The sequence below is a fragment of the Macrobrachium rosenbergii genome, chromosome 53 (assembly GCF_040412425.1).
Source record: "Macrobrachium rosenbergii isolate ZJJX-2024 chromosome 53, ASM4041242v1, whole genome shotgun sequence".
NCBI classification, from domain to species: domain Eukaryota; kingdom Metazoa; phylum Arthropoda; class Malacostraca; order Decapoda; family Palaemonidae; genus Macrobrachium; species Macrobrachium rosenbergii.
Window position 1 is genome coordinate 1,190,324 of NC_089793.1, and position 19,009 is coordinate 1,209,332.

General features: G+C 35.1%; 1 protein-coding gene across 1 annotated transcript in view; it reads left to right on the top strand.

The window, feature by feature from the left end:
* LOC136834193 (uncharacterized) overlaps positions 1-19,009 on the top strand; it is a 514,934-nt gene that overhangs the window by 260,248 nt on the left and 235,677 nt on the right. Inside the window, exon 3 of the mRNA XM_067096466.1 lies at positions 13,565-13,706. Coding sequence (XP_066952567.1) covers positions 13,565-13,706 — 142 coding nt within the window. The remainder of the gene's footprint in view (positions 1-13,564; positions 13,707-19,009) is intronic.

Consider the following 19,009-nt stretch of genomic DNA (forward strand, 5'->3'; position numbering starts at 1 on the left):
ATTATGGCTAACTTTAACCTTAAATAAATAAAATCTACTAAGGCTAGAGGGCTGCAATTTGGCATATTTGATGATTGAGGGTGGATGATCAATACACCAATTTGCAGCCCTCTCAGCCTCAGTACTTTAAGATCTGAGGGCGACAGAAAAAGTGCGGAAAGAAAAGGTGCAGACAGAAAAGTGGAGAACAGAAAAAAGTGGACAGAAAAAAAAGAGTGGACAGAAAAAGTGCGCAGAGAAAAATTGTCGACAGAAAAGGTGTGACAGAAAAAGTGCGGACAGAAAAAGCGCGGACAGAAAATTCTGGACGACAGACAAAGCCACCTCAATAGTTTTCTTTTACAGAAAACTTAACGAGGAAAAATGAAGCCAGGTCACAGATCAAAGCTTGGAGATGATGAACAATCACTGAACAAATCAATCAATCAGTTTCCCCCAAAAAAAACAAACAAATAGGATATTCGAAATAAATCTTAAACTCCAACTTTGACCAAACGCTATCAGAATGATTAATCTCTTCTGTCTCGTGTAACCGCGATTTCGCTGTTCAAGCGGATCATCTGTTACATAACTGGGAGTTGAAGTGAGAGAGGCATTAACGCCTGAAAGGTCAGAGTTCCTTTCCTTCTCTCTCTCTCTCTCTCTCTCTCTCTCTCTCTCTCTCTCTCTTTCATAGAGGGACGTCTCCACGATTCTCCACCCTTATTGCAATCCACAATAAATCGACTGGCTATCAGGTATATAATATTACTGTACTGTTTTAGTCAACAAGGACACTGGATTTTACACGATAAGGGTCTAAACACGTTCCCCTCCTATGGGATTGAACCCTGGTCTCAAGCTGGGGAAGCGAGGCCTTTAACCAATGAGCTATATGTATATATATATATATATATATATATATATATATATATATATATATATATATATATATATATATATATATATATATATATACATACAATATATATATATACATGTGTGTGTGCATATATGTATAGGAATACATATTGCAAATAAACCATCTAATATAACAAAAAGAAAAACAGTGAAAGTAATCACGATCATCATAATTACAATTCTACCATAAATACAAAAAAAAGATACGTATAATTTTCTAACCATAAATCTCAGTCATCAATCACTTAATAAACTCCAAAGTTGCCAGCGCAACGGATTATCAAACACATCAGATATGAAGTTATCAATTTCATCTTCTAATAAGATTGAAAAACAAATACGTGTGAGATAAGTCTAAGTTTATCAAAAAAGTCAACAAAGGGATGAATGAAATGGAAGCTTTCGTTAATATACGATTCAAAATAGAACTCCTTCCTGTCATTCTGCCTGTAATTCTAAGGATTTCCTTTCTAACCCCCAAAAACCTCTAACCCCTACCCCTAACCCCTCAATCAACAAAAGAAGAATAAATGTAATGGGAACTTCCAACAAAATACGATTCAAAACAGAACTCCTTCCTGTAATTCTGCCTGTAATTCTAAGTATTTCCTTTCTAACTCCCACCCCTAACCCCAAAAACCTCTAACCTCTAACCCCTAACCCTTCAATCAACAAAAGAAGAATAAATGCAATGGGGGAACTTCCAACCAAATACGGTTCAAAACAGAACTCCTTCCTGTAATTCTATGTATTTCCTTTCTAACCCCCACCCCTAACCCCAAAAACCTCTAACCTCTAACCCATAACCCTTCAATCAACAAAGAAGAATAAATGCAATGGGGGAACTTCCAACCAAATACGGTTCAAAATACAACTCCTTCCTGTAATTCTGGCTGTAATTCTAAGTATTTCCTTTCTAACCCCTACCCCCTAGAACCCCATACCCTGCACTGCACGTTTATTTGGAAATCCATTTGTATAACCTTCCCTTCCTCTTTGTATATGGTCAGGGCTCGGCAGTAATGGAGCAAGGGGAATTTCGCCCAATGACCCTCATTTTAAGCTTTCCCCTGAAAGACGGATTTTCTCTCTATCCCCTAATGGACACCGGAGGGTCCTAGTGTATAAACTACTCTCGCGATTCCAATAATGTACTTGATTTTTCCTGGTGATATACTTGCCTCTGTGCGGTCAGGTCTGTGTGATGCGTTCTCTCGTCACATTTAATAATATTTCCAATGCCACAACATTCTCAGTGTCTTCTGTACAATACGTCAGGTCCAATTGGGATTTTTAGATAAAATTATCTGCAGATGTTTAGGAATGGCAGGTGTTCTCACCTGCATGTTTTTAGACACTTGCCTTAGACTTTTAAAATGGTCGTGATACATGGGGTAAAAAGTATTCCCAGGTTTTATATCTTACAAGTGAATGGAAAGAGATAGCAAATACATTTTGACGAGGAAACATTCTTACATCAATTCCTCAATTGGGGAAGATATATATATATATATATATATATATATATATATATATACCTATATATATATATATATATATATATATACATACATACACATATACATGTATATATAAATAAATAAATAATATACATATATGTATAAATAAGATAAAATCCTTTAGAGGAAAGAGCAGTGGAGTGCAAAGCAGCCTTTCGACACTAGTCCTTTACTTAGCTAAGTAAAGACTAGTGTCAGAAATGTTGCCCTGCAGCACTCACTGTTTCCTGCTCTTCGTGGATTTTATCTTATTTATATATTCATCACGTTCCATATTTTCGTGATTCAGTTATACACATATATGTATATATGTGTGTGGATATATATATACATTTGTACTATATATATTTATGTATATAATATATATATATATATACATACACACACATACAGTACATACATATACAAACAAACATAAACACATAAATTCATACACACATACAAACATACGTACATACATACACACACACAAGAGAAAAACACAGGCACACAACGCAGAAGCCCCCTGAAACAGAAAACTCCCCAGCGACAGGCTATTTTCCCCTTTCTTTTCGTCAACCCTTGTTTTCCGAGTTGTATCTACGGCACCCCCCCAAAAAAAAATAAAAAAAAACTTCAACGCCTAAACCTGGCAACTTTTTCCCTTCCAGACAGAAACAAACTTCTACAGCTGCAGGGGAAAAAAAAAAAAAAGGAGAGAGAGACAGAGACAGAGAAAACGTTTCTCCTGACATTCACACAATCTCACTATTCCCGAAGGGTCCCCCAGCCAAGTTTTACAACAAGTAATTTCTTTCTGAAGGATTCCATTATGCAGGTTTCACAATGGCAGTCCTGTTACCTTTTGTCGCTTCCTTCAAATGAACGGCCCGTTCTTTGGAAGCTTGAAAGTTTCAAGGCAGTGGCCCCTTTGGTCGGCTCGTTCCATATGGATATTGTTCATCTTCTGAATAATAATAATAATAATAATAATAATAATAATAATAATAATAATAATAATAATAATAATAATCGATGCGTTTTTCTTTCTTTTTGCATCAAATATACCTTTCTATCCAAGGTTTTATGCTGTGAGTTGCCCATAGTATGCCTTTATTACAGAAAAAAACACGTATTTAGGGTTGATTTCAAGTCCATAGATTCCTCTCTCTCACACACACACACACACACACATAGCATATATATATATATATATATATATATATATATATATATATATATACATACATACATATATATATATATATACATATATATGTATATATATATATATATATATATATATATATATATATATATATATATATATATATATATATATATATATATATTTGACTCACTTGTTCAACTATACAGAAAGTGGGTTATAATGTGAACTGACATGGATATAATTAAATGAGCTTTGACTGCCTGTTTTTCCAAATGGAACATTTCCTGAATTCCGAATTTCAGAATTATAAAACTTATATAATCTACGTCTTTCGACTAGGAAAAATTATAATCATAACTTCAGTGTAAATTAATCCTTATTCGTTTAGAATTTTCATCCTTAAAAGTATCCTTCTTTACTCTTTCAGCATCGAGACAGATTCCTTTGAGGACTTTTGACTTAAAACAAATTTTTTCCTTGTTTTTATAAGAAAATGTCCGAACTTAAAATACAGCCCCTGTCAATACGATCCTATATTCACAGATGAACGGAATTTGCCAACAATTAATCTCAGAATGCATTTTAATCATAATCCTTTTTTTACTTTAGGCCCCTTGATTGAATCAGCATTAAAATTCCAGATCTCCAGAATTCCTCAAAATTCAATTACGTGGATCTGTCGAAATGAGTTCACTTAATAATTGGCGAATTGAAGTCATCATTTTAAATGACACATGCTTAGCATTCTCTCACCTGATAGAAATATTCTCTCTCTCTCTCTCTCTCTCTCTCTCTCTCTCTCTCTCTCTCTCAGCACAGCCAATGGGGCATCTATCTTCAGCGCGTTCCTCTGTACTCTATAATTTCTCATAATCATCTTTTTATCTCCATAAAAATACAAAAATAAAATTATCTTTCCAGGAGGATTATGGAGGCCATAAATCCTTTTGTAATCAGGTGATAAATGACACGTGCTTACCATGAATTTTAAATAAGCGTTTTTTATAGAATTTCAATATAACATAATTCCATCTCCACCTCCGTTTAAACGGGCCAAACTCCCACTGAAATCGTTTGGCAAATTTCATTTCAAGGCGAACGAACCCACTTCCATCAACTTCCGACTAAGAAGATTCAATTATACACTTGCTACTTCAAAGAGACATTTAGAGGCAGCGTAACAAATTTCATTTCCTGCTTTAAAAGTAATATATAGACCTCTGAAGCCACCAAAAAAGCCTACGTAGAGATGCAATGCCTTTGTATTTTCTTAAAATTTTGAATATTTTTTCAGTAATTTTCTAATAAAATTTTAATGGGTTAAAATGATTTCATAAGTGTTGCCCCAAAATGGAAATGAATAATATTGCTGAATGAACTTCAGCCCTATTCATTGTCATATTGAATAACTAAGAATTTTGTTCATTATATCTCCTGAACAACTGTATGATTTGTTCATTATATTTTTGGAGGATTGATGTCAAGTTCGAAAGTCGAAGGATTTTGTTCATTACAGCTTTTGAGCGTTCATTATATTTTAAGAAGAATAAGGATTGTTCATTGTATGTGATGTCAGCCTGATAGCTTGGTCACTGTATCTTGAACAAAGCTGAGATTCGTTCATTGTGTTCTTGACACCAATAATATTCAATCATTGTAATCATTATATATATATATATATATATATATATATATATATATATATATATATATATATATATATATTAATCATTGTACTTATTAAACTGCAATTATTAGAATCAACTTGGGCAGAATTATGGCAAAGAATCAGATCTACGAAAGAAAATAAATCTATCGATTCTCGTCAAAAAATCGAACAGAAGTTGGGAAGAATAATATTTCATATATTGAAAACTATTATTATTATTATTATTATTATTATTATTATTATTATTATTATTATTATTATTATTATTATTATTATTATTCAGAAGATGAACCCTATTCATATGGAACAAGCCCACCACAGGGGCCACTGACTTGAAATCAGGCTTCCAAAGAATATTTCGGCGTTCATTTGAAGGAACCGAAGGTAAATGGGAAATACAGAAAGAAGTAATTAGTGAAAAGAAAATTAACAAATCAATAAATAAATATATAAAAATGTAAGTAACTGACTGAAATATAAAGAAAATTGTTTTGAAGAAGCAACGCATTCCATCCCTGCTTGATTTGAGGTTCCGACTGCACAACATCCTAATAAGCCTAATGAGCGAGATGTAATTATTTTTTTTTTAAGTCAGTTACAGCAACTAACGTCGAAGACTATTGCTCAATTCCACTTTTACTCTGTTTAACAAGCGAGCAATTTCTCCGCGTGTTACAGAGTCGCGAACTTGTAAATTGTTTCTGAATATAAATGTGATGTTCAATTCGCATCAGTCTAATTGCCTCTTGCAGAATCAAATCGTGTTATGCCGATTATTATATAAATATGAAAGGAAACTTAAATACCTAAATTCAAAAATATTTCTCACTGTTATCTAATAGAAATATATTCTCTCTCTCTCTCTCTCTCTCTCTCTCTCTCTCTCTCTCTCTCTCTCTCTCTCTCTCTCATTATGACCCAATTTAAATATTTTTTCTCTCTTCTCTCTCTCTCATTATGACCTAATGGAAATATTCTCTCTCTCTCTCTCTCCTCTCTCTCTCTCTCTCTCTTCACTAAGACTTTCCACACTCAAGATTCTCCCTCTCTCATTGAGACCTAATATAAATTCCTCTCTCTCTCTCTCTCTCTCTCTCTCTCTCTCCTCAATGATAAATTCTCTCTCTCTCTCTCTCTCTCTCTCTCTCTCTCTCTCTCTCTCTCTCTCTCTCAGCACATCCGACGGGACATTCATCTTCAACGAGTTCCTCTGTACTTTATAACTTCTCATAATCATCTTTTTATCTCCGTACAAGAAAAAAAAAAGAATAAAAAGTCTCTTGCCAGGAGAATTATGAAGGCGATAAATCCCTTTGTAATCGGGTGATGCTCGATTTTAAACGCCATTACAGATATCGCTATTAAGCAGAACTCTCTTCCCAATCTGTTTATTTCCTCGGGTTGAATATCGGAGAGATTGCCTGTTCGTGAGAGTGTGTGTGTGTGTGTGTGTGTATATATATGTGTGTACTTGTACGTGTTTGTGTGTGTTTACTTGCACGTGTTTGCGTGTGTATATATGTGTATTTGTGTGTATGTGTGTGTATGTGCATTTGCGTACATGCACGCACATGTACTTGTGTGTGTGTGTGTATGCAGGTTCAAGACTTGTCCACATTATGTGCTCAGAATTTAAAAACAGATCTAATACTAGTGGGTAAAATACATAAAAGTTACTGGTTTTGAAAATCTGATTTGGTGGGTGTATGTGGATGTGTGTGTGTGTGTGTGTATGCGTATGTACGTGCAAGACTTGTCCACATTATGTACAGATAATTTTTTAAAAAATAGTTTTAATGCTAAGAAATAAAATATGTAAAACAGGAAAAAGACTTCTCCCATTAACTTCATCTCTCGTCAAGATCTTATAAATGTGCAATATATATATATATATATATATATATATATATATATATATATATATATATATATATATATATATATATATATATATATATATATATATATAATATATATATATATATATTTTAAAATAGTATTTATATATAATATATATATATATATATATATGTATATATATGTATATATATATATAAATATGTATACATATTCATATATATACATATATATATAAATATGTATATATATATATATATATATATATATATATATATATATATATATATATATATATATATATATATATATATATATATATATATATATATATATAACACTTAATCTAAATGATATAAAAATTAATAAATCCTGAAAGGGTCAAGAAAAATAAACGTGTACGAGAGAAAATTATATTAAAAAAAGACACGTCAAAAAAAAAGACCAAATAAATATAACAAATACAAAAATACATGCGCGTGAAAGAGAGAGGAAAATCAAAATGAGATAAAGAAACGTATAAAAGACAAAAAATAATAACAACTATAAAAAAGTATATTTCTGTGGAAGAGAGAGGAAGATCAAACTAAAGAGAAAGAAACGTAGTAAAACAAAAATAAAAATAAAAAAGAACAATAAAGTTACGATTCAAGACAGTCACTGCAAATCTTTATCGGTTTTCGCGGACGAGAACGCTCCAGTTATTATGGCATTTTTTTTTTTTTTTTTTGGTCAAGAACAAAAAGAAAAAAAAAGAATAAAGGGAGAAGAAGAAGATTTCAACAAATTTTTTTTTCCTGGAGGAAAGGCAACAACATCATGCACTCCATTAAGAGTTTATCTTCAAAAAGAAATAAAAAAGCGAAAAGATAGAAGCCAATACCTTTCATTACACTTTTCCTGATAATTTGGAGGAGGGGGGGGGGAGGGGGAGAGGAAGGAAGAGGAGGGGGGTGTGTGGAAAGGAATGATAATCAAACCGATGTTGTGTTCATGAGACAAAATATATACAAATGTACATATCTATCTATCTATATATTTATTTATCTATAATTCGACCTTATATATATATACATATATACATACATACATACATACATATATATATATATATATATATATATATATATATATATATATATATATATATATATATATATATATATATATATATTATATATATGAACTTGAGAGAGAGAGAGAGAGAGAGAGAGAGAGAGAGAGAGAGAGAGAGAGAGAGGCAAGCGTAATAATATGTACACTGCCTAACATAACTTTTACATATAACTTATGATCTAAAAATTTCTTCTCTTAAGCACATAAAACTTCAGGTAGGGAAATATAAAAAAAAGACAATAAAACTGAGAGAGAGAGAGAGAGAGAGAGAGAGAGAGAGAGAGAGAGAGAGAGAGAGAGAGAGAGAGACGTAATAATATGGACAATGCCTAACATAACTTTTACGTTAAACTTATGATCTAAAAATTTCTCCTCTTAACCACATAAAACTTCAGGTAGAGAAATATAAAAAAAGATGACAATAAAACTGGGAGAGAGAGAGAGAGAGAGAGAGAGAGAGAGAGAGAGAGAGAGAGAGAGAGAGAGAGAGAATTTTATCCCAGGAAATTGAAGACCGCCTCGTTCCCGGAGGTCTGACGATTTTTACAACAATACTTTTCACTTTAAAAGATTCCCATAACAATATATTCTCCCGAAACTGTAGTCGCTTTCACCATTACAACTTCTTTAACTTCCCGCAGTTATAAACCTCTTTCGTCCCAGATCCGAAAATCCCCACGATACTTACCGTAATTTCCTGCTATCGCTTATTGTTCGACAAGCTACGATACTCGTCGGAATTTCCTGCTGTCATAATATATTGACGCATTTGACACAGGTCTGTACATTTGTCATGGCTCGGGAATATGCGGTGCACTGTAGGCATTACTTAAGGTTCTTTGCAGCGTGCCTTCGGTTCCTAGCTGCTGCAACCCGTTTCGTTAATTTTACTGTACCTCCTTTCATATTCTCTTTCTTCCATCTTACTTTCCTTAATCCTCTCCTAACAATTGATTCGTAGTGCAACTGCTTTGAGGTTTACCTCCTGTTACACCTTTCAAACCTTTTTATTGTCAGTTTCCGTTCCAGCGCTGAATGACCTCATAGATCCCAGTGCTTGGCCGCCTAAATTCTATGTTCAATTCAGTTGGACTATGTATGCATGGATGAATGTGTGTTCGTATTGATATCTCTAGGGATGACTGTGTATCCAAATCAATTATCTGCTTTATAAACTAAGCTAAGACGGTGATTTATCGTACACGTTTGTCTTAAACTGCCTTATGAAAGTAGAAGACACAAAAACACCGTACACTGAGAAAGCTTCTGGTAAACGAATCATGATTTACGAAGTCTGAACACTGAGAAGCTATTATTAAACTGACAGAGACACGAATGTTGATTAAGAAAGTTTTAAAAGATTAGAAAATAAGATGACAAAAGCAGTTTTGTTGGTTAAGAGAAAAGGTTCCTAAAGAAACGTAGAAATGCTTGTTTTAGGTGAATGTTGTACCGTTTCACAAGAAGTGACAGGCTGGTGATAAACATAAAAATGTTTATAAGTGAATAGACCTGGATGAAAATATCAGAATTTGCAGATTTTCCCAGTTTTTGTACCTGTTTGTGTTTACAGGACTGGTAAATATATTGAGCAAAAAGTACCGTTAGTATTTTTCAGAAAGTAGAAACAAAAACTCAAATGTTTATCACAATGAGTTTCTTTTGAAAATATTCATATAAATATATGAGAAAAAAAGAGAACCCAGGATAACATATTTTTTACATAACCTCCCCACAACTTTGGGAACACCCGGCCTTACACTTTTTATAGCAGTACACTTTCAGAAAAGGATGGGGAGAGTTGAGAAGTGTTCGTCGTGAACTGCGTTATGAAAGACTATAAATCACATTATGGAGAAACTAACGCCAGCTGTAAAGCCGTTTTATTGAAACGAATGGAATTCAAAGTTCTGATTACAGACAACACAACAAGAGAAGGCGTTTGGACAAATGTTCTCAAAATTTCACGAGAATTGGAATTTCAGGTTTTTCAATTTTCTTCATTCGAGACGAGAAAATTCAGATCACGGGTACGATATCAATATTAATACCGATTATTACAGGGGAAACATATTTTTTTTTATTTTCCCTTTTTTTTTTTAACTGACGACAGTGGCGTGGCCAGAACTTTTGATTGGAGGGGGCCAAACAGTCAAGACAATTTTGAGTATTGATAATATATATATTATATATATATTGGCCATTTTTATATGATAAAATATCGACAATCTTGAAAAACTGCTTATAATTTTATTGTAATTAATACAACAATTTAATGCCAATTGGGGGCATGGCCACCCTGCCCCCCCACCCCCCGGCTACGCCACTGATCTGACGATAAGCGTGTGTCCATACTACAGTAAAAAAAAATGTCGTCAACGCATGTCGACATGTCATAAACATGGGTGGGTTGTTTATCACACACACACACACACGCAAATATACACATCACAGACAGCTTGAAAACAACTATTCTTTGGCCAGTGCTGGATTATATAGTATATGAAGGACACCTGAAGATTACGAAGAAGCCGTTGATTTGTATACATGTTTGTGATGTGTCTGCGGTAAGTTGCCTGCCTATTTTCGTACTGTGGTGTGGAAGCACCTTAAGACTTCATGATCAGAGATTGTTGTGGCGTCTTTAAACGTTTTTCTATGTAGACTGACACCTGAAATCGTAGGTTTTTTTTTTACAAAATAAATACTGTAGATTAAACTTTTTCATAAATAGAATAACGGCCCCCGCAAATAAAAAGACAAAAGATGCTTTCCAACCCTGCCTTAGGTTTTCTTTAAAAAAGTACTGTAAATTAAACATTTTTCCTAAATAGGATACCACGCCCCCAAGAAAAAAAAAGACAAAAGAAGCTTTCCAACCCTGTCTTGGGTTTTTCTTTACAAAAAACTACTGTAAATTAAACCTTTTCGTAAACAGAATAACGCCCCCAACCCCACAAAACAAAGACAAAAGGAGTTTCCAACCCTGCCTTAATTATCTAAATACCCCGGAAAACTGCAGACAAAATTATACCAAAACAACAGAGCCTTCAAAATAAAAGTATATCACAGAAGTCGTATATAAACACACACGGAAAACGACTCAAAAGCAGAGAAATGAACGTGGTATATGCACATTTTCACCCACGTCTGCTTTAAGAAGCTGAATTATTTATATAATTCAAAGCCTTGACGAAAATATGAATTAAGGGACGAGTATATTTAGAGCGGGGAGACTGAAATATGAAGATGAAGGACTCTAAACAAACGGCGAGTCGAAATAGATTTGGGGCCAAGAGGTGAAAATAAACACAGAAATAAATATATGAAAATATACGGCTCGCGTGGATACGCGGAAGTGAGGCACGCGAATAATGAATGTGTTTTAATTACATAAACAATAAATGACTAAATAAATTATATGACGCAGAGGAAGAAAACAGGTATATAAATAACTTTTATAATTAAATAAACAATAAATGACTACATAAATTATATGACGCAGAGGAATAAAACATAACATAACTTTTATCTCCCGAAAGCATTCGGAAAATAGCTGGATGGGGTTGTGTAAAAGGTAAAGAAAATTTAGTAATATATTTTTTCTCCAAAATAACTTTCTTATATATAGGTGTCCCCCCAAATCTCGCCCTTTCAGTGGTTCCTTCCGTTTCCAAGAGCTTCCTTCGCTTACTGGAATGAAATGGAATATAATGGAATATAAGAGTTTAGCCCAGACCAAGCGCTGGGACCTATGACGTCATTCAGCGTTGGAAAGGAAACTGAGAGTAGGTAGGTTTGAAAGGTGTAACGGGAGGAAAGCCTCGCAGTTGCACTACGAGATCATTGTTAGGGGAAGGTGGACCAGCAAGATGGCATTAAGATAATATGGATGGAGGTACAGTAAAATGAATGAGAGGGGTTGCAGCTAGGGGTCGAAGGGACGTTGCAAAGAACATTTAGTAATGCCTACAGTGCACCACGTGAGGTGCACTGACGGCACTAACCGGGGTTCATGGCTTATCTACTGAGTATGTACACGTAAATGGTTATAAACTGTAGTGCTCGAATATGATAATTACATAACAACCAGAAATATAATTAAAAATTTCTTTAAACCTTAAAAGGACACACGAGCCTATGCTTCCAAACGCTCGTAAACTGATCCGTTTCGTTAATTTAACCCTAATCTTCTCTCTCTCTCTCTCTCTCTCTCTCTCTCTCTCTCTCTCTCATCCACATACATTCGTTTGGAGGATAATCTCCTCTTCCTCTATTCCCGATTTGCCTCTGGTCACAAGCCACGAATAATGGAACGAGGGGAAATTCCCCTCTATGCCCCTAGTTCTCGGCTTTCCGCTATATGCTTTCCTTTGCTTGTCCTAACGGAGGTCGGCGAAGGCTAGACTCTCTCTCTCTATTTGTTTGACCTAAATGAGGTCGGAGGAGGGTAGAGATCTCTCTCTCTCTCTCTCTCTCTCTCTCTCTCTCTCTCTATTTGTTTGACCTAAATGAGGTCGGAGGAGGGTAGGTTTGCTTTCTCTCTCTCTCTCTACAAATGACCTAAATGAGGTCGGAGAAGAGCAGACTCTCTCTCTCTCTCGCTTAGGACCTAATAGAAAATAGATATATATATATCTCCTCTCTCTATATTGTATATATATATATATATATATATATATATATATATATATATATATATATATATATATATATATATATATTAAATATTATATTTAACTCCCTCTTTAAATGAGGTCAGCTGTTAGCTTTCTCTCTCTCTCTCTCTCTCTATTTGCTCCTCTTAAGTGAGGTCAGCTGGTTAGCTTTCCTCTCTCTCTCTCTCTCTCTCTCTCTCTCTCTCTTAAAACGGCGTTATCCTCGCTCCCAGATCCATCATCATAGGCGTTCTCTGCTCTCAGATTAAAAGGTGAAATATGACACGCGATAATTCACAAAGTAGGTTATGGAAAACTGATTTGACGCCATTACACTTATACAGTTATACACACACAAGCACATACATAGACACACACACACACACACACACATATATATATATATATATATATATATATATATATATATATATATATATATATATATATATATATATATATATATACAACAGTCTTATCTTTCAATTGAAAGACCTGGGTTCGATCCTGACGTGAGTCAGAAATTTACATATATGAGTGCGTGTGTGTGTGTGTTTATGAACCCTATCTCTATGCGCAGCCATGCCCATACGAATTACCACAATGTCAGTTACTGCCCCAACTCAGAAATAAGACAAAACAAACATTATTCTTTAACATCTAATTTAATTCAATTTTCCCTCGCCCTTCCCAGGAGGAGTTCAGGAACGATGCCCGCGTGACAATCACGCTGGCCCAGCTGAGGGTATCGGCCTCAGGTCAGTACCGCTGCGAGGTCATCGCGGAGCACCCCAGCTTCCGAACGGAGGCCAAGAGTGCCACCATGACCGTCCTGAGTAAGTCAAGATTAAGAATATATGTTTCTTAGAAGGTTAGATTAGTGCGGTGAGGTGGTTTGGTCATGTAGAGAAACTGAAGACAGTGAGTTTGTTGTTGTGTTTCAGGAGATCGGTGTTTAGAGGTGGTCTTGTCATGTGGAGAAACTGAATTCCGTAGGTCGGTGTTTAGAAATGGTTTGGTCATGCAGGGAACTAGAGAAGGTAAGTTGTTGAAGTGTTGCAGTCGATCAGCGTTTAGAGGTGGTTTGGTTATGTGGTGAAAACGAGGGCAGTTTCAGACTAAATGCTTCAAAGCAAGGTAGACAGGTGCATTGAGGTGGTTTGGTTATGTGGGGAAAATGAAGACAATGTTGTTAAAGTGTTTCAGTAGATTTGTGTTTAGAGGTGATCTTGCCATGTGGAGAAACCAGAGAAGGTAAGTTCTAGAAGTGTTTCAGTAGATCGGTGTTTAGAGGCGGTTTGGCCATGAGGAGAAACTGAAGACAAGAGACTGTTGGAAATGTTTTTCACTCCGGACATATGGTATTTTAGGTCAAATCTCAGGCAATGGGTTAGCGAAGGTCAGCCACTGCCATAATAAATTAGGAAATATTTGAATGACAAAAGACAGACCTTGTAAAATGCCTTAAGCTGAAATAATCAAATCATTAACTCATTACCTCATCTTCCTTGTTATTATATACCCTCGTACCCTTACTCGTACTCACAATGACTCACAGTTACTCTTTACAAAAAAATGTATTACAATAATCCAGGCTTCTAAAGTAGCCTTCCTATTCATGGTATCAGCCATGAAAAATTATTTTTGTCCGAATAATTACCTTTGAAACACAAAATTCCTTCACTTTTGTCATCAAAACTGTCACTCTGGAACGGCTCTCCTTCTCAAGACTTGTTTCCTCCTTCTTCTTCTTCTTCTTCTTCTTCTTCTTCTTCTTCTTCTTCTTCTTCTTCTTCTGGTTTTGCGTTTGTTTATCTCTCCTGATAATTATCTTTTGAATACAGACTTCCTTGCATGATCCTGTCCTTCAGTGTTGGTCATCAAACTGTCACTCTCCTCCTCCTCCTCCTCCTCCTCCTCCTCCCCTCCCCTCCTCCTCCCCTCCCCTCCTCCTCCTCCTCCTCCTCCTCCTCCTCCTCCTCCTCCTCCTCCTCCTCCTCTTCTTCTTCTTCTTCTTCTTCTGCGTTTGTTTATCTCTTCATTTGCTTCCCTAGAAGAGAGAGAGAAGAGAGAGAGAGAGAGAGAGAGAGAGAGAGAGATTCCCTTTGATGTCATTACTGTCCCTTCCTTTCAACCCTTCGTTCCATTTCTCCACCACAGTCTTTTCTTTTTCCTTTCCCTTTAAGATTCATCATCATCATCTCTTCCGCTGCTTATGTCCTGCGGCTTCGTCGCCTTCTACTCTCTCTCTCTCTCTCTCTCTCTCTCTCTCTGTGGTTCATTCCCCCTCATCAATCTTTATAACAAGTCATCAACGCCATCTTATCATCTATTATACGTTCTTCTTCCTCGCGACGTCCTATGCATTTCTGACTTTTTTTCTTCTCTCTTCTTCTTCTTCTTCTTCTTCTTCTTCTTCTTCTTCTTCTTCTTCTTCTTCTTCTGTGGCCACACTCAGCTGCCCATTCTGTCTCCAGTTCCACATAAAAAAAAAAAAATGGCCGTTCTTTCTTCATTGTATTTTCATCCGTGATTTATCGACGCTTTTATCTATTTCAATTCTTTGTCGTCATCTTTCGAGCTTTGGGAAAAGCGACACATTCTCCTTTGCAAACCAACAAAATAAAAATATAAATAAAAGCAAAAATAGAAAAAAATAATAAAAGGCGGAATGTTCGTGAGAAGCGAACAAAAGATCCGACGCTATATAAAAAAAAAAATTCTGCTATTGTTGTTTGGTGGCGACAATGCTTCGCATTCTTATGTCTACTGACGGGGATTTCTTATGCAAGAAGGGCACCACAGGTCCCCGTTTATCAGCAAGTTTTTTTTTTTTGGAGGGATGAGGTTGCGACACTTACGCACGCCTTTCCCAAGTCGGTTCCTTAGATCAAGAAATACAATTGGGGGTTTTCAGGAAAAGGGTCATATTCTTTTTCACCCCAAACTGGGACCGATCTCAAGTGCTTGCTCTGGTGAGCCCAGGTTTTGAGATGTGTGTGTGTGTGTGTGTGTGTGTGTGTGTGTGTATATATATATATATATATATATATATATATATATATATATATATATATATATATATATATATATATATATATATATATATATATATATATATACATACTGAGACGTACATACAGAAAAGATGGATGATTTACAAAAAAGGCCTATAGATCACCAACTGATACAAAAATATGAACCAAAATATATCATATCTGTAATGCATAATGCTCTTAGTTATACAGTTATATACTGCCGAAGACTTATTTTCAAATACCTTACAACACCAGAAAAGAACAGCGGTATTAGGCAACTGAAAATGGAAGCAGTTGTGACAGACAGACAGACAGAGAGAGAAAAGGGAAAATTTATCACCAATGGAATCTCAATTTTAGTGGTATATCGACAGTAAGTGATTGAGAGAGAGAGAGAGAGAGAGAGAGAGAGAGAGAGAGAGAGAGAGAGAGAGAGAGAGAGAGAGAGAGAGAGAGAGAGAATTTATCTCCAAAGGAATCTCAATTCTAGTAGTATATATATCGACAGTTATAGCAGTTGTGTGTGTGTGTGTGTGTGTGTGTGTGTGAGAGAGAGAGAGTGTGTGAGAGAGAGAGAGAGAGCAAATTTATCATTAAGGAATTCAATTTAGTAGTATATCGACAGCTCAAGCCTCTCTCTCCAACCGTTTTGAGAGAGACATACTACTAAAATTGAGATTCCTTAGTGATAAATTTGCTCTCTCTCTCTCTCAAATGCTTTAACTGTCGATAAACAACTAAAATTGAGATTCCCTTAGTGACAAATTTCCTCTCTCTCTCTCTCTCTCTCTCTCTCTCTCAAGTGCCCATCCCACTCTCTCAAGAAAAAGGATCTCCAACTCTCGGTTAATAAATTACAGTTGACCGCTGACACGTCATTTATCAAAGTTTGACAACTGGCCGGAAGTTGATATATTTTTCAAGGAGTGCGAGGAGAAAAATTCCGTTTCCTGACCTTTTTTTTTTTTTTGTTGCTGTTGACCTTTTTTCGTTGACCTCTGCGGTTTGTACGACCATTCCCCAATAGTTTAGATTGAAATGGAAAGGAGGAAGTAATTAACAGAAGTATTTTATAGTCGTATTATTATTATTATATTATTATTATTATGCAAACGATAAACCCTTTTCGTATGGAACAAGCCCAACACAGGGTCCACTGACTTGAAATTCAAGCTCCCAAAGAATATTACGGTGTTCATTAGAAAGAAATGACACAAGATAATAGGAAATACAAGAAAGAAGAGATGATTTATTCAAAAGAAAAAATGAATTAACTAATTATTAAATAAATGCACAACAATTATCTCACGGGGGTGAAAGTGGAGAGACGCATATACGCAATTACCCCAGGGCATTTTCTAGTCGAATGAAATATAATCGAGACTTGAAACTGAAAGGAAGAAGTAATTTGAAAGTGTTAATACTAGATTTATCTAATGGGGCTGAAAGTGGAAGGACGCATATACGCAATTACGCGAATGATTTTATATGCGCAATTATGTCATTTAGACTTAAAATCGATAGGAGAAAAATGAAAATAAAGTACTGTAGTTATTTATACTTGAAAAGGAGGAAAAATCATTTGAAAATGGAGTACTACAGTTACTTGCTTGGTGAGGCAACAGGCAGACAAATACGCATATACGCATTAATGTTTTATAGTCGTATAAACCGCTCATTAACGGTAGTTAAGACTCGAAATATAGAACAAAGACAACTTTTAGTGATATTCTGAGTTATCTGATGATGGTGGAAGAGGACAGACGCATAGACATATTATTAAACCAATACGCCAAAATGTTATCTACAGTAGCTGTTTACAGGGCTGATGTTGCGGAGGGGTGCAGTGCAATAAATAAGCGAATTCACTCCCGGTTTACCGTTTGAAGAATGAACTTAGACGTGACTCTCTCTCTCTCTCTCTCTCTCTCTCTCTCTCTCTCATTTCATTTTTTTACCCTCTCAGGATGATTTATTGGTGAGCTATAGCCGTCTCCTACACAAACAATATTTTTTGTATATATAAGTATTCCAGCAGCTACAGGGTAAACTTGACAAATGTCTGGAGACATTTCTTCAAGGATTTTTTATATATATATATATATATATATATATATATATATATATTTTATATATATATATATATATATATATATATATATATATATATATATATATATATATATATATATATATATACATATATATACACACATACACACACACATATATATATATATATATATATATATATATATATATATATATATATATATATATATATATATATATATATATATATATATATATATAAATATAAATATAAACATCTGTACATACATCCCAACACCTAACAAACCCCAAATAAACAAGACTCCCAAGAGTCTAGGTCCATCTCCTCTCCTAATGGATTCAAGAGACTCCTCAGCAAGACTCATCATCATTATCTTCCGTGCATTAGACTCTCCAAGACTCAGCCACGTCCTACCAGGGAGTAATACTGTTTACGTAATATTCATGTATATAATAATTACGAAAGAGTTAACCGCTGGTATTACCTTCCGGTGCTTTTAGCGACGGGATCGTATGCGCAGTACGAAAATATAAGGAGACAGTTTGCGCATGGATTGCAAGACAGACAAGTACAAAATGCGCCCAAGTTTCTTAGGCGCAAGCGAGTTTCCTGTACAGCCGCTACAGTGTATATTCAAGGCCACCGAAAATAGATCTAACTTTCAATGGTCTCAGTATAATGCTGTATGAGCCGTGGCCTATGAAACTTTAACCATGGCCCGGTGGTGGCCTGTCCTATATCGTTGCCAGATGCATGATTATGGCTAATTTTAACCTTAAACAAAATAAGAACTACTGAGGCTAGAGGGCTGTAATTTGGTATGTTTGAAGATGGGAGGGTGGATGATCGACATGCCAATTTGCAGCCCTCTAGCCTCAGTACTTTTTAAGATCTGAGGGTGGCTAGAATAAAGTGCGGCCAGAAAAAGTGCGGACAGAATAGAGTGCAGACGGACAGAAAAATCCGGCACAATAGTTTTCTTTTACAGAAAACCAAAACTGCTTTTATTAGTAATCTATTACATAAA